The sequence below is a fragment of the Mustela erminea genome, chromosome 5 (assembly GCF_009829155.1).
Source record: "Mustela erminea isolate mMusErm1 chromosome 5, mMusErm1.Pri, whole genome shotgun sequence".
In the NCBI taxonomy this organism is placed as follows: domain Eukaryota; kingdom Metazoa; phylum Chordata; class Mammalia; order Carnivora; family Mustelidae; genus Mustela; species Mustela erminea.
Window position 1 is genome coordinate 111768458 of NC_045618.1, and position 26438 is coordinate 111794895.

A 26438-nucleotide genomic window follows, 5' to 3' on the forward strand; every position below is an offset into this window, starting at 1 on the left:
CTAGATGAATGAGATGGCCCAGACAGATGGGTCCCAGGATGGGTCTGCAGGTGTTCAGGGAATAGGGGGCAGAGTGTGTTCACGGGTGTGGGGAGGGGGTCAGGGCCATGTCTTTGCTATACCCAGGTTTAGAGTCAAATGGGAGGCTCCCAGAAATCACCATCTTTGGTCTCCTCTTAGAGTCAAGAGTTTGATATCTACACGCAGTATTGCAACAACTATCCCAAGTGAGTAATTGGGGTGGAGAGGGGAGGCGGAGTTATTCTGTGGGCCTGGAGCACCCCACATCCCCATGCAGGCCTTCCCAGGTGGTGACAGCCTCTTCCCCTGCACTCCCAGCTCAGTGGCCGCCCTGACCGAGTGCATGCGGGACAAGCAGCAGGCCAAGTTCTTCCGGGAGCGGCAGGAGCTCCTCCAGCACTCTCTGCCCCTGGGCTCCTACTTGCTGAAGCCCGTGCAGCGCATCCTCAAGTACCACCTGCTGCTGCAGGTAGCCCGGCCGGTCTTCACGCCGTGGGGGTGGGTGGGGGGGTCCGTGGGGTCGGGGGGATGCAGGCCTGAGCCTGGGCTGCCTATGTGCCTGTCTTCCGTGCAGGAAATCGCCAAACATTTTGATGAAGAAGAGGATGGCTTCGAGGTGGTGGAGGACGCCATCGACACCATGACCTGCGTGGCTTGGTACATCAATGACATGAAGAGAAGGCACGAGCACGCGGTCCGGCTCCAGGTGCTCCGGGGCTGGTCGCCAGAGGGACTGGCAGGCTGGGGGATGCCGAGGGCGGGCTTCCTGGCTTGGTGGGCTTGGTGGGGAGCGGGGGGCGCCTGTGGCTGTGTGTGCCCAGTGGCTGTGTCTGTAGGAGTTTCTGGGGCTCCGTGTTGCCCCCGGAGGGTCATGAGCAGCCTGACTCTGGGGGTCGGGGCTTCTCTGCTGTAGGAGATCCAGTCACTGCTCATCAACTGGAAGGGGCCAGACCTGACCATCTACGGGGAGCTCGTCCTGGAGGGCACGTTCCGCGTGCACCGCGTGCGCAACGAGAGGACCTTCTTCCTCTTCGACAAAGCGCTGCTCATCACCAAGAAGCGCGGCGATCACTTTGTCTACAAGGGTCATATCCCGGTAACCAGGCTGCTCTCACGGCCTCTGTCCCTTGGCCCTCTTACCCTTTACCCCCCTTGTAGTGGGCTAGGCTCCATTCTTTCCTTTTTTTAAAAAAAAGATTTTATTTTTAAGTAATCTCTCCTCCCAATATGAGGTTCAGACACACCCCTGGGATCAAGAGTCTTGGGCTTTAATGTCCGAGTCTTTGTCAGACGCCCGCAGGCTCTGTTTCTTGACCCCCGCCTGGGCCCTGGGTTGGGTGGATGCAGCCTAGTCCTTCTGAGATTACTCTCCCTACCTGCCTGGGTGGTCTCAAGGGGCTGGGACCCCAGGTCAGCCCCCGCCACTTCCTGTGCTTGACTGTGCTCTCCCTCTGCCCCAGTGCTCCTCCCTGATGCTGATCGAAAGCACCAGAGACTCCCTGTGCTTCACTGTCACCCACTACAAGCACAGCAAGCAGCAATACAACATCCAGGTGAGGGCCGGGCCAGGGGGGCTCGGGCTGGGGACACACCTGCCACCGCGGCTCGCGTAGATGTGTGGGGACTCCTGGTCTCCCTCTGTAAGGTGGGGATCCCTTTGGGCATCTCTTGGGTTTTTGTGGAAGAGTCCAGGTAACCTCAAGGTCCCAGCACAGGCCGTCTTTCTGCCTCGGCACCCCCGACGGAAGCCTGGCCCATGGCAGATGGCTTCGGGCTTGTGGTCGTAACCCTGGCTCCCTCTCCCTTGGGTCTTTTCAGGCCAAAACAGCAGAGGAGAAACGGAGCTGGACTCACCACATCAAGAGGCTCATCCTGGAGAACCACCACACCACCATCCCGCAGAAGGTGAGTTCCCGGTGCCTCACCTACCCCTTGATGGGGTGCAGGGAGAGCCAGCCAGCTCCAGGGTTCCACTAGTGCCTCATCCCTGGAGGATGTTGGCTTCACTGGACTCCGGGGGTCAGTGCAGGGGGCACCGTGGGCTTCGGCACAGCCCTGGGGGGTGTCCCAGTGCAGCAAGAGCAAGTCGGTGGGCCAAGAGAGGCATGAATGTAGAACGTAGTAACTGGGTGTGTTTCCTTTCCTTCTAGGCCAAGGAAGCCATCTTGGAAATGGATTCCTACTGTAAGTGTACCCTTTCTGCCTGCTTTCTCCCTACTTGGGCATATCTCTAGATCCATGGGAAGCTCTGCCTGAGACTTCTGTTCCAGGGAGCAGGGAGAATGGGGAAGCTCTTTCTGTCAAGGGCTAGGGGTCTACTGTAAGACCAGGGGCGTAGTCTTGGCTGGCCGGTGGGACTCCCACTGCCTACCATTTCTGAATGGCAGATGGAAGAGGAGGGAGCTCTGGATCTTCTGGCCCCTGGAGCTGGGGCAGGCAGCAAAGGTGTGGTCAGGTGTGGTCAGAGTCCAAGCCCAGGCTGATTGTCCGTCTTGTGTGCAGATCCCAGTCGGTACCGCTGCAGCCCAGAGCGCCTGAAGAAGGCCTGGTCTTCCCAGGACGAGGTGTCCACCCACGCGCGACAGGGGCGCCGACAGTCTGGTAAGGGAAGGGCGCTGTGGGCAGAGTGGCTTCCTCACAGGACTCTTGACCAGGAGGGGGACTGTCTGCAGCAGCATTTGGGGCTGGCGCTCTCCTCCATGGACATCCTGGGAAAGGGCAGGAGGGAGGATCGCCCGGCCCACGTGACACGTCCTGTCCCCGTGCTTGTGCTACCCTCCAGCAGGCACTTTTTTCCAGGTCCTTCTTGCCCACCAGGGCTGGGCAGCCCACCTTTTCCAGGGCCCTGGGAATGCTTGTTCACTCAGGCCTCCGTGCTCTTTCTTAGCTTTCCTGGGACCAAAACTTTGCTCCTTTGTCACTCAGGATCCTGGGACTCAGCCAGGAGCGACGCTCAGATGTCATGGGGATCCCCAGCCCAGTTCTGGAGCAGAGCAAATGCAGGACGTGGGGAAAAATGAGTTAGACGTCAAGTGGCACCAAATCCAGACAGGAAATATTTACTTTGGGTCTCAGGGAAAAGTTCCATTTTCCTCTGCTGGGTTTTCTTCCATGACTGGGCTTGCTACTGTGTACTTGGATTTATTGGAATGAATTGTCTGTTGAAGAGGAGAAAACCTTGCTTTTATTCTTAGCTCTGGGGGTGATAAGGCTGTGTGTTTTCTGTGTCTGTTTGTACTCTGCTCTTCAGTCTAAGGCCCAGGACAGATTTAGCTTCCGCTGGGCACCTGGTGAACACAGATGAGGTGAGAGTTGGAATGAGAAGTGTCTCAGAGGCTCCTGGAGAGAAGATCCGAGAATGACTGGTGCACTGTCCTGGTGTGGATCTCCAGGGTGCATTGGGCTTTGGCTGTGACCCATGAGTCCCCTGAGCAACTCTGGGGATTGTGTCATATTCTGGAAGATAGAGCCAAGTGGTCTCTGGAAAGCTTTTGTAATTTTTGTTTTGTTTGGTATTACCCCCAGTGGATCTTGAACCCCAGGCAGATTTGTGACGGTCACAAACGTTTTATGACACCGTGTGTGAAAAGCCCCTGATTGGGGGTGTTACTTTATAGGTTTCTGGCCCTCTTCATTTTCCTTTCTTCTGAGATGCTCTTCCTGTCTTTCTAGCATTCCCCTCTACCTTGTCATGTGGCTTTGCATTGGAAGCTTCTGGCACATGGAGGAGCTGCTGGTGGTGGTAGGAACTGCGGTGCCGCCTGTCATGACATCAGCGTCCACACCGTGGCTGTCATGGCGCGCAGGCAGTGAGTTGTTTCAGAGCTCAGTCTCTGCTGAACTGAGATTTTAGCCTGTGATTGAGTCGGGTTCTGCCTGCTTGTTTTCGTACTTTAGTCTTAACCATTGTGAAACAAACGTCTCTCTAAAGCATGCTTCATCCTCTGCAGCTTCTTAAGGTAGAGGATGCCAACCACTGTGGAACTTTTCCTTTTCTGGCACCAGTGTGACAGCATCCGTGGGGCATGTGCGCTGTTTGGGGCAGGGGGTCGCCATGGTGGCCGCGCACTCGAGGTGTGGTATCCCCCTTACCCAGCAGGTGTCCCCCCCACTTACCTGGAAGCTGTCCCCTCTTACCCGGAAGCTATTTTCTTACCCAGAAGCTATCCCCCCTTACCTGGCAGCGTTGGTTCTTGTCTGTCACAGTGTCCTTGCCTGGAGTGGCTCTTCTCCCTGCTTGTTTGAAAGCAGTCGATTGAACTTGTGAGAAGTGTGGGTAAGGACCGGCCAGCAAGGGGTGCCTCACTGGCTCAGTCAGAGGAACATGCAACTCTTGATCTTGGGGTCATGAGTTCAAACACCGTGTTGGGTTTAGAGATTATTTATATTTATTTATTTATTTATTTCATAGACAGCGATCACAAGTAGAGAGGAGGGCACAGAGAGAGGAGGAAGCAGGCTCCCTGCTGAGTAGAGAGCCTGACGAGGGGCTCGATCCCAGGATCCTGAGACCATGACCTGAGCCGAAGGCAGAGGCTTCAACCCACTGAGCCACCCAGGTGCCCCGTGATTATTTTTTTATTTTATTTTTTTTAAAGATTTTATTTATTTATTTGACAGAGTGATCACAAGTAGGCAGAGAGGCAGGCAGAGAGAGAGAGGAGGAAGCAGGCTCCCTGCTGAGCAGAGAGGCTCGATCCCAGTCCTGGGATCATAACCTGAGCTGAAGGCAGAGGCTTTAGCCCACTGAGCCACCCAGGTGCCCCCCATCGTGATTATTTTTAAAAAGAAAGTTAAAAAAAAAAAAAAAAAAGGCCAGCAAGTTGCTGAGAGGGAAACGGGGCCCCTTGTAAGCCCTGCAGTGACAGCTTGGAGTCCCCTGCTCTGCCTCTGGGCCTCCTCTTCCCAGAGAGCTGAGAGTGGTATGCTTTAGATAATTAAGGTGCTGCTGTCACTGCTTGTCACTTTTTTTTTTAAGGATTTTATTTATTTGACAGAGGGAGAGACAGTGAGAGAGGAAGTACAAGCAGGGGAAGCAGGAGAGGGAGTCTTCCCGCGGAGCAGGAAGCAGTCTTCCCGCGGAGCAGGGAACCTGATGCGGGGTTCGATCCCAGGATGCTAGGATGACCTGAGCCAAAGGCAGACAGATGCTTAATGATTGAACCACCCAGGTGCCCTAGCTACTTGTCACTTGTTATGTAGTCTTGATTACAGGTTTTAAGATGGACGAGTAGGGCATTTTGTGTTTCTCACTTTAAAAGCTCTCGGATTTGCAGCGTACTTAGGTTGTGCAGATGGTGTGCGTGGATACACGCGTTTCAGTAGAAGAAACTTGTGCAATGCGCTCCCCTGTAAGATTTTCCTTGGTCTCCGAGTGTACCGTGGGCTTCCCAGTTAACACCAGCTGGGCAAGAACCTTGTGGGGTAAGGTCACGGCTCTGTGGAGAGGTCCCTGGACACATGTCCTCTCCTACCGACCTCTCTCAGGTCTGTTTCCAAAAAGTCTGGGATACAAATTGGTGACACCATCAGCCTAATGGGTGTGTTTTGTATTTTGTTCCCAGAGCCTGGTCAGCCCTCGTTCCTCCGGGCCACACTCCCCAGCAGGCAGCGAGGCTTCGTCGAGCCAGGCCTTAATGGCCGTAGGAAGTCGGGTGCGACCTCTGCTTTCTAGCCAGGCTGCTGCAAGGGGGCTTGGCCTTGGGTGTAGCTGTTGTGCTCATGAGCTTGTTGCAGGGAAGGTGGGGCTTGAGGTAGAGCTCAGATCTCCAAGGATGTGGCGAGTCGGTCTGAAGGAGGCAGCTTGGGACTGCAGCTCTAGAAGCTGGGGCCGTGGGTGAGATGCACTAATGCAGGGATTGTGGGCAGGGCTGTTCCTGCGTGGGGGTGGGGGGCGGCAGTCATGGAGCAGGTCTCTGGTGCTGGATGGATGTGGCCCGGGCCCTGCCTCCCTGTGGGGGTAGGTAGGAGGGAGGGGGTGCCCAGGCTGGAGTGGACTTTGAGCTGCTGGTGGCGGTGCGGTTGTGAGCATGGGACCAGGGCCAGACACAGTTGTTTCCAGGCCTGCACTGACTGTCCGTTCACTTTCCTTCTCAGAGCCAACCAGACACCTGCTCAGGCAACTCAGTGAGAAAGGTGAGTGTGTGCGTGGCCAGCCATTCCTGCCAGGCTCTAGGGTCGGGGCAGGGAGGTGACACAGGTAACCTTCTGGGTATTGAGGACAGTTTGGAAGGGTCCCTGCTTCTCTTTCTCCCTGAGGTGGGCCTCACCCCTTGCTATCTGATGAAGGGGCTGAGCTTGCCTTCCTGCATACTTCTAGTACCCTGTCCTTGGGTGACAGTCCTTGATGGACACAGACCTGTGCTGCTTTTCCCCCAGGGCCTTTGCTCTGGCAGTCATTCCTTTGAAAGCCCAGGAGACCAGGTGTGGGTTCTGGGTATAGGATCCCCAGGGTAGCCTTCCTTGGCGGGCTCCTTGTCTCTCTAAAGAGGCTCTTTCTCCTGCTTACCGATCTCTTCTCCCTGCCCCCTTGCCTGTGTGCTGGGACCTGGCCGTGGCAGGTGCAGCCAGAGCAGCAGGAATGAAGGTAAGGCCCATGGGTGAAGAGAACTGGCCTGCCAGAGGGGGGTGGGACTGCCAGGTCAGCGCCCTGGCCCCTTCAGCTTCATCTTCGTGCAGTGGATAGATACCTGTCAGGCCACTACTGTGTGCTGGACTCTGTCACAAGAGTCCCAGAGATGAATAAGCCATGGCCCTTGCCCTGGGATCCTTCTGTACCCTTTACCTGGAATGGGACCCTGGTGTTGGCCCACCCTGGATCTTCCACATTTTCTTTCTCTGGGTAGGCAGGCCTCTCTGGGTCTTGGAAGTGTCTGACCCAGCTTTCCCAGGTCCCAGAGTCCCACCTTGAGGACTCCCACCCCTGTCCTCCCTCTGCTCTGGTGGAGACCAGGGGTTGGGTGTTTAGGTGTGGCTTTCCCCATGTAAAGCCTCCACACCCCCAGCCGCTGGCAGGAGGAGGGGGCTTGCATGGAGGCCAGTCACGAGGGGGGTCTTCTGCTCTGAACAGCATGCAGGCAGTGCCGGTGCTCTCCTGGACTTTGGGCGGCCTCCTCGTGCTCAGGGTGTGCAGCCGGAGGCTGAAGGGGCTGCCCGGGAGCAGGAGGAGGAGGAGGAGGAGGAAGAGGAGGTGGTGGTGGAGGAGGAGGAGGAGGAGGAGGAGGAGGAGGAGCGGGCCTTTCAGGTGTCTCTGGAGGACCTGGCAGGGCATGAAGGCAGCGAGAAGGGGGCCAGGCTGGAGCCCCCAGGCTCGGAGGAGGAGGAGGAGGAGGAGAGTCTGGCAGTGGCGGAGCAGGTAGCCGACTTTGCCAGCTCGCTGCTGGCCGCCCTCCACTGCTGGCACTATCGGGCCAACGCTTTACTTTTCTCCCGGGGCGCTATGGTGAGGTGTCTCTTTGATCTCCCCTCCTCCTTGCATGTTCCCTGGCCAGTGCATGCCCATGCGGGAGTTCTCTCCCCTGCCCTCCCACCCCTCTGTCCTGTTCCCTCACTCCTGCCATTAGCACCTAACCCCTCGCCCGCTGTCACGCCCTGGTGAGCCCTTGGCATGTGCTATTCTGGTTCTGGGCGTGAGCTAGTGTCCTGCCCAGTGAGCATGACTAACGGGGTGGGGGCGGCGGAGAAGGGGAGAAGCCAGCGGGTTGGGCTTTTTGGAGGCTGCACACCCGGTGGGGAGTTCTGGATCCCCCAGACCTGGCGGTTCAGGCTCAGGTCTCAGGCTGGCTCTCAGTATGGCCCAGACCCCCTGGGGCTCAGAAGGTTTGCTCTTGTGGGGCTGCAGAAGGGTTGAGCTCCCGGTTGTCCCAGGAGCTGACAATGGCCCTCTCTTTGCTTCAGGAGAAGGGGCGCAGGGAGTCCGAAGGCCCCCAGAGCTGTAGAAGATCCAGCGGCCGGTCTCCAACAAGTGCTGAGAAGTGCGTGAGCTTCGAGTCCACTTCTCCCCGGCCAGAGGTGAGCGGCCGGCGGGCAGGAGGGCCCGTGCAGGAGAGCCCAGAGCGCAGGTCTGTGGGTGGGGCTTGCTGGCCCCAGACTCGCTTTTTGGGCCCATGGGAACAGGGATCCCCCCACAGTCTCGGCCCCTTTAGGAAGCCGGTCTGGCCTCTGGGCCTGTGGTGAGGTGAGCAGGTGGCCTTCCTGTGAATTAGAAAAAGAAGACCCTTTTTGACAAGATGCAGTCGTTTGTCAAGGGCCCTGTTAGCAGAAGTAATAAGATCTTAGGTCCCTTCACCCAGGTCTCCTTGTATAGGGCGTATGACCCTGCTTCTGCCAGCTGGACAGACAGTGGACTCACGCCCGAGCCCCCCGACTCTGGGTACTGACATCTACTGGCCACGTCCTCCATGTCCGATGTTTTATTTCTTCTGTTCCCCTCAACAGCTCAGGTAGAAAGAGGCTCAGAGAAGTTGAGTGACGTGCCTGGTGTTGGGCAGCTTCTGAGGGGCAGAGCTGAGCTCAAAGCAGTCTGTGATTTAGAAGCCCACATTTTACTTCCTGCCACATGCTGTGTGTGGATGGAACCCATACCTTTGTTTTCTCAAAGTTACAAGAAAAAGGGTAGGAGGCCTTGACCGCAGACAGGCCTACCAACCCCGGCAGGTCTGAGGAACCTGACATTGGATTGGAGTCTGGGGTGGTGGTGTCCTATGATAATAGGAAGCAAGTAGCACGTATAACTAAGTTTTCTAGTGGCCATGTTAACAGATTATTTAATTATTAAATGTTAACTATAATTTCAACATGTAAGCAATGGAAGAAGCTATTAAGGACATTTTATATTGTGTATGGTGTTTTTGTGGTCTGGTGTGTGTTTTACCCTTACAGCTGTTCTCAGTTTGGACTAGCCACATTTCAGATGCTCAGAAGCCATTTGTGGCCAGCAGCTGCTGTGTTGGGAAGTGCAGGCCTTGCTCATGGGTCCTGCTTTGCAGACTCTGGACTAGAACAGTTGGGATTGGGTCTGGTTCCTCTGAATGTGGAGTGTCTGCCCTTCTTCCTCAAGGCCCCTCTGGGAAGCCGCCTGTACTGGCTGGTTTCACAGTGCAGATTCTTCAAGGCGGTCAGGAGGAGGTTCTTGCATGTGCTTCTTCCTTCCTTCCTTCCCTGTCTGCTGGGCATTGGCCGCTTTGTGGCTGGGGCCAGAGGCTGGCTGGGAGGAGCCAAGTCCCTGTCTTCACCCACTCTGACAGGACTCTAGTGTGTGGTCCTGTTGCCCTCTGGACCCTCATCCACACAGGACGTCCTGGTCCCTCTGGGTCTGAACCCAGAACAGCCTCTGTGTGCCTCTAGGGATTTAGGAAGCTGCCTCTCCAGCAGGCATACCCTGTGCCGTGGGCTGCCACTTTGTCCCTATAGCTCCCAGGCAGGCTGTCCCTGAGAGGTGCCACCACTCTACCCCATCTGTGTTCCCAGAATTTTCCTTGCCTTTTTTTTTTTTTTTTAAACAACCCAAGGCCGGTAGCTGAATGATGGCTGAGGGACCTCCGCACGTTCCTCTCCCTAAGGCCGTGTCTCTCCCACTCTCGAGTTGTGTTCATTCTCATTGCCTTTGGTCCTAAACTGCATGCCCTCTCACTGGGCGTTGAGCAGGTCATGCTGTCCCTTTCTCTGGGTCTCATGAGGGAGGGTTTTGACTCATAGGAGCTCTGTTGTCCCAGGTTGAACCAGACCCTGAGCCTGAGCTGGAGCAGGAAGTATTTGTCGCCATGGAAGTTCCCAGCATTGAGGAGGTGCCCTCAGACACGGAGTCTCCAGAAGTCCTGGAAACACAGCTTGGTGCCCACCAGGAGCTGCTGGGGCTGGACCCCCCGGGTGACATGGTGGGCTTCGTGGTGGCCGAGAGCACTGAGGACCTTAAGGCTCTGAGCAGTGAGGAGGAGGAGGACATGGGGCCCACACCGGACACCGAGAGCCTCCTGCCGCCCTCTGTGCTGGACCAGGCCAGCGTCATTGCCGAGCGCTTTGCCAGCAGCTTCTCTCGGCGGAGCAGCCTGGCATTGGAGGACGGCAAGGCCACCGGCTTCGGGAGCCCAAGGCTGGCGAGCCGCAGCAGCAGTGTGCTCAGCCTCGAGGGCAGCGACAAGGGCCTGGCCCGGCACGGCAGCACCACGGATGCCCTCAGCTCGCAGCCGCCCCCTGAGGTGGACAGCACTGTGGGAGTGGCCACGGACAGTGGCCCTTCGGTCAATGGGTTGGAGCCCCCGAGCCCAGGCTGCCCAGCAGAGCCCGACAGGCCTTCCTGCAAGAGGAAGGCGTCGACCCTCTCCACCCGAGACCGGCTGTTGCTGGACAAAATCAAGAGCTACTATGAAAGTGCAGAGCACCGTGATGCAGGCTTTAGCGTCCGGCGCCGGGAGAGCCTCTCCTACATCCCCAAGGGGCTGGTGAGAAACTCTGTTTCCAGATTCAACAACCTTCCCAGGCCAGACCCAGAGCCCATGGCTCTGCCGGGGCATAAGAGGCAGATGGGCTCCCAGCCGCCTTCATGGGCTCTGTGCGACCTCCCAGGAGCCGGCCAGGCTAGTGCTGGGGAGTCAGCTCCTATCTCAGATGCTGAGTTCCGGCCGTCTTCGGAAATCGTAAAGATCTGGGAGGGAATGGAGTCTTCCAGGGAGAGCTCTCTGCAGGGGCCTGGCCAAGGCCAGGCCAATGGTTTTGACCTGCACGAGCCCCTCTTTATCCTGGAGGAGCACGAGCTGGGGGCCATCACTGAGGAGTCGGCCACCGCCTCCCCTGAGAGCGCCTCCCCCACGGAGCAGCCCAGCCCAGCCCACCTGGCCCGGGAGCTGAAGGAGCTGGTGAAGGAGCTGAGCAGCAGCGTCCAGGGGGAGCTGGTGACTCCGCTGCACCCCCGCATCGTACAGCTCTCCCACGTGATGGATGGCCCCATGAGCGAGCGAGTCAAGAACAAGGTCTACCAGCTGGCCCGCCAGTACAGCCTCCGTATCAAGAGCAAGTCTGTGACAGCCAGGCCTCCTCTCCAGTGGGGAAAGGCAGCTCCCACCATTCCTTGCCTGCAGGAGGAGGCCGGAGCACCCTCAGGCAGCAGAGGTACAACCACGTGGGTGGGGAGTGGGTCCTTCCTGCAAGTCTGGGGTGGAAGAGCCTTTTAGGAGTAGGTTGGCTCCTGGGGGAAGGTGGCCCCATAGAACCATGACCAAAGAGGGGGCTGGTCTCCACACACAAGTTGTGCGACCCCGGGCGGTTAGTTCAACACCCAAGGCCCAGTGTGTGGCCCTGGTTGAGCCTCCTCATGGCCCTCTCCGAGCCCTACTTGTGGAGCAGGGACCTTGGGAGGAAACATGGCCACAGGCCTTCTCTTCCGGGATAGTAAAGGTTCTTGTCTTTTCCTTTGACTCCTGACTCTGTTCTAGCTTTTCTTCATTCTTCCCATTGCCCACCCCCTGCCTTTTTCTTTTTTTAAGATTTGATTATCTGACAGAGTACAAGTGGGGCAGAGGCAGTGGGAGAAGCAGGCTCCCTACTGAGCAGGGAGCCCAATGCAGGACTCCATCCCAGGACCCTGGGATCTTGACCTGAGCCAAAGGCAGACGCTTAACCGTGGAGCCCCCCAGGCGCCCCCCCACCCATTGCCCTTAGATAAAGGGACTGCGGATGATGAATGATTTCTCTCCCCTCATAACCCAAACCCCAGGAAGCAGCCTTGCCTGGAGCACGAGCAGGAGGCAGTGCGGAGTCGTCGCTTGCCCTCTCCCGCCCCGCCCGGTCACTCAGTCCATTTACTCTCTCTTCATAGGTAAGAGAAAGCCGGTGCTGTCCCTCCTCAGCGATGAGCAGATGGTGGCCCGGGAGCACAGCCCGCCCAAGCCTGGCTCTCCTCGGCATTTCTCCTTCAGCCCCACTACTGCCAGCCCGAGGACCACCTCGCCTGGGGCCCGGCCTTCCTCTCGAAGCCCCCTCAGCCCCTTTGACACTGAGACCTTCACCTGGCCTGATGTCCGAGAGCTCTGCTCCAAGTATGCCTCCCACGACGAGGCATTCCAGGCCGAGGGTAGCCGGCCCCGCGGCCCGCCTGTCAACCGCAGCCGCTCAGCGCCTGAGAACATGGTGGAGCCCCCTCTGGCGGGCAGGGTGGGCCGCTGCTGCAGCGTGGGTGCCAGGAGGGGCCAGGGGGGCCCAGAGGCCGCCCAGCTTGAGCCTCCTGGGAGGTTGCCCCAAAGCAGGCCGGTTGGAGAGGAGACCCTGTATGTCACGGCGGACCTCACCCTGGAGAACAACCGGCGGGTGATTGTCATGGAGAAGGCGCCCCTGCCCTGCCCCGTTGGGGGCCTGGAGGAGGGCAGTGGGCAGGGACCTCACACACCAGTAGCCACAGTGGGACAGGGCCTGGATTTCCAGGAGTCTGGAATTTCCAGGAGTCCAGAGTATTGGCAAAAGGAAGAGGGTCCCAGGGACCCAGCAGACCCAGGCCAGCAGGGCAGAGTGAGAAACCTGCGGAAGAAATTCCAGGCCTTGAACTCCGTAGGTTGACTCCGAGGGAGGAGCTGTGCAGCGGAGGGACGCGGAGGAACCTTGCTGGGCTTGCCCACAAGCCTGGGCTCCTGGGCTCACATAAGCCCCTGAAAGAATGAGCTGATGTGCTCAACCAGTGCCTTCACCTGCTGGGAATGGCCCGGTACTCCCCGGGGCTCGTGGTGACTTTCACAGGGCCAGCTGAGCCCTGCTACCCACCCAGGCCAGTGTGGCCACTTCCCTTGTATATAGTTCTTGTCTAGTAAGAAGCCAAATATTTAAGCTCTCCTCTTCCTGGGGGAATAAGCTGTGCTCCGGCCTCCAGTGTCGGGCTGACCACTGCCAGGCTGAGGAGCCTACCCAGGGAACTGTGGAAGTGGCCTGGGGAGGCTTTGCTCTTTAGTTGTGCCTTTCTTAGGATCCAGGCAGGAACAAGACCCATAATTTATTGTTTCCCATTCTGTGGTGCAGTTGCGCACATGTCTGTGAGTGTGTGTTCTCCGGTTGTTGATTCCTTTCCTGTGAATAATGTAATGGACTCCGTTCAGGTACTTTTGTAGGTTGTCTTGCTGACCCTGTGGTTGTCGCTCATGTACATACATTTCATTATTTGCCAACGGTGCAATAACGCTGCTCACCAACCAACTTGTGTGTGCTCCTCACTGGGCCTCGGTGGGGGGTGAAGGGGTGGGGTGGGGTTGCTGACTGAGGCCACGGATCCCTCAGGGAGGCGGGCTGTGTGGTGGCTGCTGCCACATTCTCTCCTGCATCAGTCGTGCTTGCGACGCATAAGGCAGCAGGGTGCTTAGAGGGGAGGCTGGGGCAGCAGGGTGTGCGGGAAGGAACCTGATCTCTGCCTGCCCTGGCCTGGTGTCCTGCGGGGTGGGGAAATAGCATCGTGCTAGCCTTAAGCTCTTTTCCTCAGGGACCAATGTTGGCCTAAAAAAGGTGAGGAAATGAACATTTTTCTAATGGGCAGAAATTTCCAATGTCTGGTGCCTTTTCTCTCCCTCTCTAGTTCCCAGGAGACCTCATAGGAGACAAGGATTCTAAATTTGGAGCCTAGACCTGTCTTGCGGTGGCTTGCAACGTCACATCAGGAGAGCAAATGCATTTTTTCTGGGGATGGAGCCTCCGTTTTCATCCTATTTTCAAAGTGCCTTTTCTCAAAAGGACTGGGAGTGCCTGCCGATTTCTGATTGGGTTTTCTGCCCTTTCTCTGTGGTGGACCAGCCTTGTTTGGCCCTGTTTCAGGCAAGTGTTCCACTGGTCTGCTGGATCAGGGCTTCGTGAGCTTCTGATCTTGCAGGACAGATTCAACCTGAAGGCGGTTGTGCAGAGTCTGAAGAGGTCAGGGAGAGAGTGGAAGCCAGGGGAGGCCTCTCCTAGGCAGAAGCAGATGGGGCAGAGCTACCTGCTGTCCTGAATGTTCTGTGACCATTGCTACTGGTGCTGGGGATAGTTGCCTCCTACCAGGCTTGGGGTTTGATGCTCAGGAGTCAGAAAAGTACTGAGGTGAGAGGACACCCAGGTTCTGGTCCCAGCCCTGCCATTACTTAGTTAGGTCACCTGAACTCTTGCTTTTTTTCCCTCATCTATGATTTGGAGAAAATGGATCATGCACTGCTTCTCAAACTCCCTGACTCAAAACTTTTCGGAGGGTAGGGCCTGGGAAGTTGTAGTGAATACTTTTCCCCAGGTGATCCTTAACCATCTAGGTATGATTGGGAGCCTAGAACCAGCTCACTGGTTCTCACTCGCTCCACTGAGAGTCGTCCGTGGAGCCTTTTGAAAAGTGGTGCCGGTTTCATCCACCTAGACCAAAAGAACCACCCCCCTCCCCCCTCCCCCGCCCAGATGAATCTTGGGCATGGCACCTCTAATTCCCATGTCCAGCGAAGGCCAAGAGCTCTGTGGGGAAGGGCTTGCTGCAGGCCCTCAAGGTGGTTGACTGTATGAACGAGTGAGCTTCTGTCAGGGTCTCTGGTGAGGCACAGCAGCTGGGCCTGGGCACGAGACGCTTCGGGGACCAACCAGAGACTGGCTCTCCCTCTGTCTCCATGGTGGTCCCTCCCTGCCCTTGCTCACTCAACCACCATTCCTTGGTCCAATTCAGAGGGAAACAAAACCAGTCAAATAAGTGACAGAGAAAGATGGAGCATTATTGATTTATTAGAAAAACTAGTAAATGGGTTTTCTCTGGTTGGTGGAAGCACATTTGAGCAGGTGGAGGACAAGGCCCAGCTGGCCCCAGGGCCAGCACCAGATTGTGTGGTCTGCCCAACAGGGTTGCAGTCTTGTGGAGCTGCCTCCTCCCTTGTGTCCTCCCTGAGCTTGCTTGTCCAAGGGACCAGGCCGTATGGTCCTCTGGATCCTTGCCCGCTCCCACTAAAGGGTGGCGAGCGAGATCCAGGACCAACCTTGGGAACCCTAGCTGCCCTCCAATAGGCAGGAAAGAGAAGTGGTGTGGTGGGGACGCTGAGCCTTCCACAAGCTTCCAGTTAGGGGTGCTAGTTTGTGGGGGCTGAGGGGACGCCTGGCGACCTTCCATACTGCCCTCCCCCCACCCTCAAGCAACCATGAGGGGCCAGGGGATGAAGGGGAAGGAGAGAAGGACGGAGGACCACCTGACCAACCCCGAAGGAGCTTCCTCTAAGCTGCCCTGGGGAGGAAGCCTGTTATGCTGGTGTGGACTGGAGCGTGTCAACCTAGTTTGGGAATACTGCGAAAAGATTGCAAAGTAGAAAATGGAAGGAGGGGAAATCCCTTGCCAGGGGCACAGGAACTTCACCCCCTGTGGCACAATCTCCCCAGGCCGGCCTTCTGTAGCTTCAGGGCTGTTGGGTGAGTGTCTCGGGGCCTGCGTGATGGGGGAGGGGTGCCTGGGGAGCTGGCAAGAGCCAGTGGGTCACATGTGGCTGGCTGCCATTGCCCAGTCCGGGAGTCCTGGGGGACTGGTGGGATCCTCCCTCTTCCTTTGGGGCCCTTTCAGTCTTTGGGCTATGGGATTGCTTGCTGGAAATGTCTCACCTCAGTTGCTACTTTGGCACGCATGGAAGGAAGGGGGGGGCACCTTATCTCCCTAAAGACTGGCCCAGGGAAAGAATTGAGGAAGATGGTTGCCACTACCTGCTTTGCAGTAAGGAACGTGCTGTTTGCCTTAGAGCACGACATGCCCTCAGATGCTCCAGAGGCCTTCCTTGCCAGGTGAGTGTAGTCACTGCACGGCCTCCTGCCTCAGTTTCCCCAGAGGGAGAAAGAGGCTGGTGAGTGGTATATACTAGCTTCCCTGTAGATGCTAAGAGGGATGTAGGGTTAGATGCATAGAGGCCAAGGGAAGACCCTGGCTACAAAGGTGAGACCCCCCCCTGATCTGGGGATGTCAGGCTCCCGTGAAGAACTTCCCTCCTGCTGTTCTTGTTTGAAGTTAGTTAGCTACCCTTTGGCAGGGTGGTTCTGATCTCTAAGCTGTGCCTGCAAGAAGGGCTCCTGGGAAGGCCTAATAACTCTGGGTGCCTAGCCCTGTGGTTGCAACCGGAACCTCACCCCCCCTTCCAGAGGAATCCTCTCCGTGTGCCCGAGGCTCCTCATAGGGAAGGTGATAGAGGAGCAGCTGAGGCCCCAGGGACTTAGGGTCTCTTCAGGGGGAAACACTTGCTGCCCCTAGTTTGACCCCTCTTTTGGACCTAAACCCAGTGAAGATGCTGGGTTGGAGCTGTATTGCTTTCAGAGTGGTGGGGTAGATCGTTGGGAACGAGTGCCCTCTTTCCCCCAGAGGTTGGACCTTCACAGCATGGGGAAGGCAGGGTGGGGGGAGCCTCTCCCTAGGGAAATCGTGCACAGGGCTCCTTTCAGCTGGGCTTGGGGAAGGGGGTGTTAGATGTTTGGTGGCCTTTATACCCATGTGACTTGATAAGGACCTCAGGAGAAGCTGAGCAAGGGGTGCTGTACCTTCATGGCCCAGCCCCCGGCATTTGTCGTAGTTTCCCAGCGGTGGTGTGACATGGGTGGTAGTACCCAGCTTATGGTTCCGTTTGCCGCCCAGGGTGATAGGTCATGAACTTCACTGTCTGTTCAGCCAGTACCCTCAGATGGTACCAGCTACAGCCAGGACATTGAGCCTTTGGCTTTGGGCTGCTTCACTGCAGATGCTGGCTATCCATCTTCAGTCTGGGGAACTGTACTGTCCCTAAGGGACCCTGGGTCTGAGTTGGACAGTGCTGGTTTGCCTGGGAGTTGGGGAGGATCCCAGAGTGGAGAGGCAGAGCCTTGGGCAATGTCAAGGTCTAAGAGAACCAGCTTGAGAACTCTTGCTCCCTTCTACCGCCTGTGGTGGTATCAGAGGGCCCCGGAGGCAGGGGAGGCCCTTACATTTAGGACCCACCAACCTTGGTAGTGCCCCTCCCCACTTTTTTTTTTTTTTGGTGAGAGCAAGAAGGTGGAAGGGATATGGTGGCCCCTGAGGTATGAGTCCCAGTTCCAAGGAAGCCCCGTGGGAAAGGCCCCTTGTGTCTCTGGGGTCCCCAGCAGCCCCTCGGCTAGAGCTAGTGCCCTGGGTGCCTACCTGAAGCTCCTTTCTCATGCCCCGAAGGGGCAGCTCAGGCATTTCCCTTGTTCTCTTCCATTTCCCTGGCCGTGACCAAATGGGAGGCAGCCCCAAGCAAGGCCTGCTTTGGGAGTGGGCAGCATCTGAGGAACCTCCTCTGTCTTTTCCAGTTTTTGTGGGGCTTGAGGGCCAGAGGGCCCTCCGTCGGTAGGAGGGGGCAGGCGGGAGAGGAGCGCGGGCGCCTGGGAAACCGTTTCCCGCCCCAGGGGCTCCTGGCCCTGGGCGGGAGCCTGGGCTGCACGGGAGCAGAGGCGGGTAGGAGCCGGTGGAGGCGGGCATCGCAGCGCAGCGGGCCCCTGGCCGCCGGCCGTGGTCGCGGTTGGAACAGGCAGGCGCAGGCAGGGGCAGGGGAGGACTGGGCCCGGGCTGAGGCCGCGGGCGCCCCGCCAGTCCCTACACGGCCCGGTCCCGCCGGCGGGGCGCCAGAGAGGCTACTTCTTTTTGGGGAAGAAGCTGAATCTCTTCTCCTTGTCTTTCTTGCCAAGGCTGGCATCGGGGCCGGTGACGGAGGGCAGGGGCAAGCTCTGTGCCTTGATGCGGATGCTCTGGGACTCGTTGATGGCGGTGCTCACACCCTGCAGCCAGGACAGCATCTCCTCCTGCAGGGTGGGAGGGCTGTGGGCCACCAGGGAGGGGCATGCCCCAAGACTGCTGGTGGGAGAGGGACCCCTGCTCCTTGGGCAGCAGGGGCAGCAGGGGTCTGGGCGAGCCACCGTGCACTTACCTCGTCCTTGCCGTGGAAGAGCCACTCACTGCCATTGCTCAGCCTAGGACAAAAGAGGGTTTCCTGCTAGGTGGCCACCTCTGCCTGGAGAGGAGCCAGAATCCGGAGCCTCCCCAGGACCAGAACCCTCACAGGCAGCACAGCAACCTGCTGAGAGAGGTGAACATCTGCACTCTAAGCTAAGCCTCTTTGGTTTGAAAAATTCCTGAGGGGCAACTTAGACGAGGAGCTGGTTGCCCCCAGGCTGCTGTCCAGCTGCTGCCGCCAAACTGAGCTGCCATGGAAGGGGCCCTGGGCGGGAGGGGCCTCACCGCAGCTTGAAGACATGCTTCTTCTTCTTGTAGTTGGCCGCGATCTCACAGATGGCGTGTCTCAGGGCCAGGGGTTCCTCCCCGTGGTAGGGCACCCCCAGCGCCAGGTTCTTGGCGTCCTTGTAGAAGGTCAGCTCGCTGTTCCGGAGCACGCAGTACAGGTTGTTCCACGACCTGTGGAGATGCCGGCCGGCCGGTCACGCACGTCTGGGTGCGACACCCCGTAAGCAATTATTACAGCTTTGCCTTTTTTTTTTTTTTTTAAATGATACCATTTTTGCCCCAATAAATATTAACACATTTTACAGTTAGAAAAGGAAATGGAAATCATCTGTAATTCCACTACTGAAAGTTAGCTATTGTCAACATTTTATGTATTTTCTTCTAGTCTTTCGATTTACATTTTCTTCTATTCACATGTTTAATGAAAATGGGTTATAGTGTATATTCAGTTTCATAGCCTGCTTTTAAGATTAACACTATATCAGGGCACCTGGGTAGCTCAGTAGGTTGAGCATCCAACTCTTGGTTTTGGTTCATGTCATGATCTTAGGGTCCTGAGATGGAGCCCTGTGCTGGGCTCCGTGCCCGGGGGAGTATGCTGGAGATTCTCTCCCTTTCCTTCTGCCCACCCCCCACTCATGCCCACTTGCTCTCTAAAATAAACCTAAAAAAATGATTAACAACAATATATCATGAATATTTTCACATATCTTTCAAATCTTTCCTAAAAACAATTTTAGGAATTAATTTTAGGAAATAATAGGGTATCCCATTCTATATATAATCCCTTTATTGGCGGGTCCTATAATTACTGGAAATTTAAACAGTGCAGTTTAAACAGCAATGTGATAAACATTCATGCATAAATCTTTGCTATAACTTGGGTCTTACCTTGAGGTACATTTCTTTCCAATTTTAGTATATGTGCTGCCGAAACGAGCACTTGAGGTACATTTCTAAGAGTGGGATTAGTGAGTCTAGGACCAGCACTGTAACCTTAACTTTCTAAGCCCTTTGCACCCATGAGCATATGTGAGTCTCACCACAGAACTGAAGGGAGCAGAGCAGCATTTTGTTCTGGTTATTTTTCATTTTATTGAGATCTGCCTGGTATACTATACAAGCACTTCTTAAAGAAACATGTTTGTGCAAATCAAGACTCAGCCGATGTTTGGTGACAAGCTTATAAGCTTACTGGTAGGCAGACCTGAGCTCCTTGACCGACTAATGGGAAACTCAGTACCTATTCACACTTCACAGGAATGAATGCTGGGGAACAGGGCAACGGTCAGCTTTTCCTCCTCCCCTTGGAGGGCAGGAAAGTGGAGAGCTTGTTGGGCTCATAGGGAGGAAAGACTGCAAGTTCAAAGAGAGAACTTGACCTGTGCTGGACAGGCAGGCTATAGAGCCTTTTCATGGGGCCCAGGTTTCTGACATGCAAAGATCCTCCAGGAAAGCTCCGATCTTGCCTGCAGCAGTCCTGCTTTGAGCTTGGACTCCCAAGTAAAGCAGTTGCTGAGAAGGAGCTGGGTCCTGGAGTAAAATACTGCCTCAGACAAATGACTTCTCTGAAATTCTGTTTCTCCATCTGGGAAATAGAAACCTTGGTTGGTATCACAGGGTGGTTGTGAAGATGGTATCAGTCCGAACGATGCCTTGCACATCGTAGGTGCTCAGTAAATGCTAGTTTCCCCTTTTCTAGTGGGCTCTGTATAAGTAATAAACTTCTTCAGGGTGCTTGGGCCCCCAAATTCATTTTTGGGACATGCTTTAGCATGGTCCACCCTGCTCCCAGCCCAGGCTCTGTATGCTGCCACTTGCCTTCAACCTCCTGATGCTGCCCTGTGTCCCCACAACCCTGGAACGCTGCCGGGACCTTGGGTAGCAGCAGCCCTGAACCGACTGAACTCAAGGACGTAACTGCCTCAGGGCCAGGAAAGGATGTGGCCTTCGAATGAGTTCCTCAGGGTCACAGAGTTGCTGCAGGACAGCACTGGGAGGGACCCCCGGAAGGCATGTATGCCAGCTCCATTCTGCTCTCCTGTTCTACAGCTGGGGAAACAGGCCCAGATTGGTTAAAAAGTGGGCCTTGGTCAAGGATATGTTGTTACTGCCAAGACCTACCTACCTCTTACCAAGCTTTGGGATAAGAATAACGGCTAGTGTTCACTGAGGACCTACTCTGTGCTATGCCTGGGCCTGGGATCTGTACCGGAGGTATGGTCTCCTCCTCATCCTCATTTTACAAATGGGGAAACAAAGGCTGAGTCACTTGTACAAGGGCATAGGATTTGAACTCAGGACTTTCCCCATCATGCCAAGTAGCTCCTGGGCTGACCCAAAGGGAGCTCTCCGATCAGAGGCAGAAGGCCCCCTTTCCCCTACAAATGCCCATGTAAGGGGAGAGGTCCCTGGGAGGCGCCCACACCTCCCCCCCAGGCGGCCCCTCCTGCACACACCTGTTGGATGCCTTCTTGTTGGGTCCCTCCAGGTCATGCTTGCGTCCCAGGTAGCCCTCCATCTGCACGCTGTACCCGTGGTCCCGCTGGGCTGGCAGCGTTGTAGGCTCATCACCCTCACTCAGAGGCGTGTCTAGGACCTTAAAGAGAGGCTCGGTGGCGGGCCTCTCATCCCCACTGGATTTCTCCTGCGGCCCCGGAAGGAGTGGTGGCTGTAGGTCCTGAGGCCACTGGCTCTCTTCTTCCCCCTGCTCAGGGGCATATGGGAGGAGCACACCTTGCTAGGGGTTCAGACCCAGGGGTGGCTACTTGGCAGGACTGGGAAGGCTGAGCCCCCCATCCCCCAGCCTCCTCCTTTTCTGGCCTTCCCTTGACCTGCGGGGCCCCCTGGTCTGCTCCCATAGGCTCTTCCCATGCCTCTAGCTCCATCCCCACTCCTCCCCACCAACACTGATGGAGCTGCTTAGAGTCAGCTGAGGGGCCCGGGTGATGGTTTCAATGCTGGAGCTTTCCAATGCTGCCCCGGCCCCTCCAGCTGAGTTAAACGTCTGGCAAGATTTCCTATGAAGGGTTGTGCTGCTAACACAGATGTGAGAAACATCTAGTATGATGTTGAATGGGGACTCTGCTGGTACTTGCTTGTATCTAAGTCCCCAAAGCCAAGGGGACAGACCCTAAGTCTCCCCTGCCACCTTATGAAGGGAGAACCTAGGTCCCCCCGGGTCACCGCTCAGGGGTAACTGCTCCTGCCCCCTCAGTGGACTGGGGTTGGCTGGAGTAGGGCAGTGGCTCCCAACCCTGGCTGCCTTCTACTGTGGCCTCAGGAGCTTTCACAGAACAGGCACCAGAGTGGGGGCAGCACAGTGGTAGTTCTGAGTAAGCTTTTCACACTCTCTAAGGAGCAGCTGGTGTTGAGAATCCCCACGAGAAGGAGTCCCTGCTGGGCTGGGGGGAGGGAAGGTGGGGAGTACTGTGGCTTTTACCTCCCTGCCCTGGGGTGTTCCGGCCCCTGCCCAGCCCAGTGAGGGGCCTCCACTGGAGGCAGATGTCCACAAGAAGGGGAGCGGACCTGGTCCCATCTGCAGAGGCCTTTGTGGCCTGCCTTTGTGCCTATGGCAGAAGAGGGCGGGACAGATAGGAGCAGCAGGGGCTGCCGGCTCCCCCACCGCCGCCAGGTCGAGCACAAACGGGGGAGTCTTCTGTGTGCCAAATGAGCACCAATGAAGGGAGCCTTGCGCAAGCCAGCTCGTCAGAGCCCTGTCTCCAGGCCTGACTGCTGGAGACCTTAGAGCACCAGGTGGGAAGGGTCTTTCTTGCAGATCGTTGAGCTGGCCACGTCTGGATGGCTGAAGGACCAAGGCCATCAGCCCAGGAGTACTAGGGCTGCCCCAGGCAGGAGACCAAGTTCCCTTTGCTACTCCCTGCTGCTTGCCCCACAACTGAAGGTGGAGCCTGGAGAAGCCAAAGAAGGGCAGAGACCCTGTGCTCCCCAATGTGGGTCCTTCAGACCATGACTCAAACCTGAAATAGAGAAATGGAGGATGGGAGAAAGTGGACACAACATCGGATAGTGGATTGCAGCTTTAAACACAGACACACCGGGTAGACTCTTTAACAGCTGAAAGTGACCGAGGACTGCCCAAGATGGTATTAAAGCAATGAAGGAGAGGCTTAATGCCGATGTCTGACACCACGGCTGGGAGAAAGGTTTGTATGCCATCAAATTAGGACTGCCCAATACACAGTTTTAAGTTGGGGTTCCAGTAAGATCTTCTTTAAAGAAAGGATAATGGGACTGAAAAGTTTGAAGACCACTAACCTAGTCCAATACCTTTAATCTATGAGGAAATCTATGCTCAGAGAGGTTAAGTGACTTACCCAAGGCCACACAGCTAGTAAGTATCAGAAGTGATTGAGAGCATGCACTCCAGAATTCAAGAAGGCAAGGGTTTTGTTTTTGTTTTTGTTTTTTAAAATTGCATCTTTAGGTCTTTCATCTTTTCCTGTCTTAGAGCCGCATGAGAGCTGTGGCTGGCTGACACTCAAATCTTAACTCATCCGTAGTACTTGTAGCTTCAAATGTCTGCAGTGAGCTAGCACTGGCCACAAGGATCTAGAGGACCCAAAGCTCTGTCCGGATCATCCTCTAGCAGTGGGGGAAGGGCAGGATTGGCAGGGATGAGACTGGGAGCCTGGGTTCGGGCTTCTGTGGACTCCATCACGCTGCCTCTCTGACTGGGTGTAAAACTTGGTGGGGGGTGGGTTATTAATGCGGAAAGTGAAGCCTCTTTCATCTCCCACCTCTCCATCTGGCTGTACTGCTCCTAGTCATGGGCCAGAGCTTTCCCTGCACCTGCAGGGGCTTGGGGGGGGGCGGTCAGAGAAGACCCTCGTGCCTCTCTCGCTCAGCCTCTGCTCTCTGCAGACTGGTTTTACTGGGGACTGTGCCCACATATTCTCCCCGTGCTGCCATTCTCCTTCCTTTCTGGAACTGTCCTCTGAAAATAAAGGTAGATTTTTCCAGGACTGCCGACTTCAACTTAACCTTCCTTCTACTTCCTCCTGAGTGCCGGACCGCCACTCCCTAGCAGGGGCATTCAGAGGCCAACGGCCTGCAAGGTCACAAGTGAAAGAGCCAGGTCATGGGATTGTTTTAGAATATGGGGTTTTCCAACGTCTGCAAAGGTTTCTTCTGTGCTCTTGACTGTTTGTGTGGAGACAACTTAAAAGCCACTCTGTCCCTCTGTCCTGAAGGCCAAGGCCTGAGCAAGAGCCCAGCATGAAGGAGAGAGGAGTGTTTGGCCGAGCTGCTCTTTGGGGCTAAGGGAGGAGCCTCGGATGAGAAAGATGGGGCAGAAGGGTCTTTGGCCAGAAGGATCTAACTTTCCCAGCCCCCTTTCTAAAAGAAAGCTGGGGGAGGGGTTGGAGGTTGGGGGGGCATGTTCCTGCTGCCCCTGGAACTGTGCCATGCTCCGATATGAAGAGTCTGCCTCGCCCTACAAGGGAGGGATGGGTGGGGAGCAGAACAGGAGGAAGGGTGGCTGGGTGAGGAGTGGGGCCCAGAGCTGGCTACTCGTGTGGCTGTAGAGACAGGCAGTTTCTGCTGAAAGGCCCTGGAGAGGGGAGATGATCTAAGACTCTCTCCTGTCCTCTGTCCTATAAGGTAGGAGGCCCACTGCTTTCGCCCCTCGCCCCCGAGGACAGAGCACAGATTTCACCCACACTGCTGAGGGTGCTTTGCCGGGGGATGCCACTTGGGGTGGCTAAAGGAGGGGGACTGGAGGAAATTCTTGGTGGCAGGCTGCAGCAGCTGCACAGTCTAGACAGTAAATGGGAGTGACTGCCTGTGGGAGAACAGCCCGGGTTGGGGGGCTGGAATCAGGGACGTGGAGCCAGGTTCTCCCGTTTGGGAAACAGGTGGCTGAAGTGGGGGCATCTGAGAGGAGGTGTGTGTGTGTTGGCTGCTGGGATCGTGAGGAGGGTAGAGGACAGGCAGCACTGCCTGTGGTTTGGGGACATCAGCGGAAGAAAAGGCACAGACAGGAGAGGCTTTTAGGATCTCACAGGACAGTAGTCAAGCAGGGAGAGGCCTCTCAGTTCCTGATGGGCAGGGGATGGCCACCTCTTTTCAGAGTCTTGTAAGTCTTGACTTTTTAGGGTCCTGCCTTGCTAGGAAGCTGGCCTGGGCAGGCGAAGTATGCAGGGGACCACAAAGGAGGTTCAAGAAGTGGGGGAAAGATGGGTACATTTCTGCTCTGGACTAAAGGAGCTGAAGGTGTACTTCCAGGCCCAGCCAGCTGGTGGTGCAGAAGACAGCACAGAGATGGCCAACTTTCCAGCTCCCATGAGAAAAATCACCTGGCCTGGGACCATAGGGTGTTTTGGAGGTTCTAGAAGATTCTCAGTGAACTCAAGATGTATTAACAAGCAAGGTAACACAAGTGAGGGAGCTTCTCTCTAAAGGAGATGCTGACAAGCGAGAACCAGGCCATGAGGGTGTCCCCCCGCCACCCCCGCTGAAGACACCATTCTGTGCTGGTCTTGCATCTGATCTCACAGCGAGGACTGAGCCTGGAATGCATACTTGGGCAGATCAAGGGGGAGGCGCTGGGGGAGGGGGTTGGTTTGGGAGGGCTCTGGCAATGGATGTTAGAATTCATATGGAGAAGGCTTCTTTTAAGAGACGGAAGACTGCAGTGAGGGACAGAAGAAAATGAAGGGAAAAATAAAGGCTGATACTCTCCTAGATGCCAGAAGTTCTACCTATATTATCTCTCCCAATACTCACACCTATGAGGCGTATCATCACCACCCCTATTTTATAGATTCTGGAAAGGGGGGTCAGGAGGGATGAGTAACTTGCTCAGCCACACATCTAGTGAGTGGAAAGTCAAGGTCCCGAACTCCGCATTCTCCTACAGAATCCTGCTGCACGAGGGGCAGGAACTACCGCTCCAGAGGAGGGCACCTACGCGACGCAGTTCTTGATCAAAATGGGCCGAGCCCGCTGATGTGGGATGAGTCAGAGAAGACCTTTAGGGCCCGGAAGAGGGGCTTGGGGCCACGGAAGACCTATGGCTGGATGCCTGAGGCAATCAAAGCAAGGCTATGAAACGTGGTGAGGGAAGCCGGCCACTTCTACAGACGAGAATTGCATGCTCCCCCTTGTGTCTGACGTCTGGGCGCTCGTCCTCTGGGAAAGAGGCGGGAAGGACTGTGGGCAGGCGGGCTGGGAGGACAGTTCAGAAGACAGTTGTTTACAAGGAAAGAAACGCTTTGTTGAGTTGAAAGAAGAAATGAAGAGATGGCAACTCAGGGGGAGCAGAGACAAATGCCTACAGAGAGAAGCCGGCGGGAGCGGCTGGGGGGCAGCTGTCACGAGAGGTGGGATGAGGGGGCAGAATGGCTCCACATGGGACCCCAGGGGCCAGCCATCCACCTGAGAGGACAACTGGCCCGGCAGGGAAGATGATGAGGGTGGAGGAAGGCACCAGGTGAAGGGAGGGGAAAGGAGAGGGAGTGTTCGGGGTCCCCGCAGACAGGGATGGGGAGACCTGGGCCACTGCCACCATGAGTGGGAGGAGGAGGAGGCTTCCTTGGGAGCGGTCTTCATCATTCCTGCCAGCAGTGTGGGCTCTTCTGGTCCCTCTGCCCTCGAGAAGCTGGTGGCCGCTCCATCCCATGGTGACTCTGAGCCAGTTACTCAGAAAGATTAATGATGCCCACTCCCCCATCCAGCTCCGACGCCCAGTGGTTAAGCTGGCAGCTTCAAGCCCCATTTCTGAGATGCCTCCAGTGTTAACTGGGTTCCGTCCCAAGTCTGTCAGTATCTGGGATGCTCTGAAACACAGCTTGGAAGAAAGAATTTAGGGGTGGCCTTTGGAGCAGCCCAGCCGGGAGGGTCACGTGTGGCCACAGCACAGAGAGCTGGACACACCCAGCAGCGGACACAGGTCCAGAAGGAGCCCGGAGTGGCAGGGTGCAGGGCCAGACTGCAGGCAAACCTCAGTCTCGCCACCACTGATTCAGGCATCTGGGGGAGACAGGGCCACTCCCAGGTTTGGGGAAAACAGGTCCTCTCCAGGCCCCTTCTGCTCCTTATGAACAAATGGGATTCGCCTGGGCTGACAAACGCCTGAAGCAGCAGCTCTGTTGGGCCTCACGGGGCGGGGAGGAAAGATGGGGAAAGCTTGCTCGGGCACGAAGAAACACAGCTGCTCCACACACACCCACGTCCCTTCCGTCCAAGGAAGCGGAGCCCAGCCTCTGGCCTCGGAGTAAAGCTT

General features: G+C 56.3%; 2 protein-coding genes across 15 annotated transcripts in view; one reads left to right on the plus strand and one right to left on the minus strand.

Annotated features, from left to right (window-relative positions):
* Positions 1–13194, plus strand: part of PLEKHG3 (pleckstrin homology and RhoGEF domain containing G3) — a 69485-nt gene extending 56291 nt beyond the window's left edge. For 3 of the 14 annotated variants that reach the window (XM_032344499.1, XM_032344498.1, XM_032344496.1), the window contains exons 5-19: positions 181–227; positions 340–490; positions 596–727; positions 935–1117; positions 1482–1574; positions 1840–1926; positions 2172–2205; positions 2524–2622; positions 5586–5675; positions 6118–6156; positions 6582–6607; positions 7091–7462; positions 7918–8031; positions 9735–11127; positions 11834–13194. In XM_032344499.1, the coding sequence (XP_032200390.1) occupies positions 181–227; positions 340–490; positions 596–727; positions 935–1117; positions 1482–1574; positions 1840–1926; positions 2172–2205; positions 2524–2622; positions 5586–5675; positions 6118–6156; positions 6582–6607; positions 7091–7462; positions 7918–8031; positions 9735–11127; positions 11834–12567 (3594 nt within the window). In that variant the 3' untranslated portion in view covers positions 12568–13194. The remainder of the gene's footprint in view (positions 1–180; positions 228–339; positions 491–595; positions 728–934; positions 1118–1481; positions 1575–1839; positions 1927–2171; positions 2206–2523; positions 2623–5585; positions 5676–6117; positions 6157–6581; positions 6608–7090; positions 7463–7917; positions 8032–9734; positions 11128–11833) is intronic. The other 11 variants (XM_032344495.1, XM_032344497.1, XM_032344491.1 and 8 more) reach the window with 11 other exon arrangements.
* A 1509-nt stretch (positions 13195–14703) lies between these two features.
* SPTB (spectrin beta, erythrocytic) overlaps positions 14704–26438 on the minus strand; it is a 123806-nt gene continuing 112071 nt past the window's right edge. The window contains exons 33-36 of the mRNA XM_032344489.1: positions 20653–20900; positions 18191–18364; positions 17880–17922; positions 14704–17754 (exon numbers count right to left, since the gene is read on the minus strand). Of these exons, the coding sequence (XP_032200380.1) occupies positions 17587–17754; positions 17880–17922; positions 18191–18364; positions 20653–20900 (633 nt within the window). The 3' untranslated portion in view covers positions 14704–17586. The remainder of the gene's footprint in view (positions 17755–17879; positions 17923–18190; positions 18365–20652; positions 20901–26438) is intronic.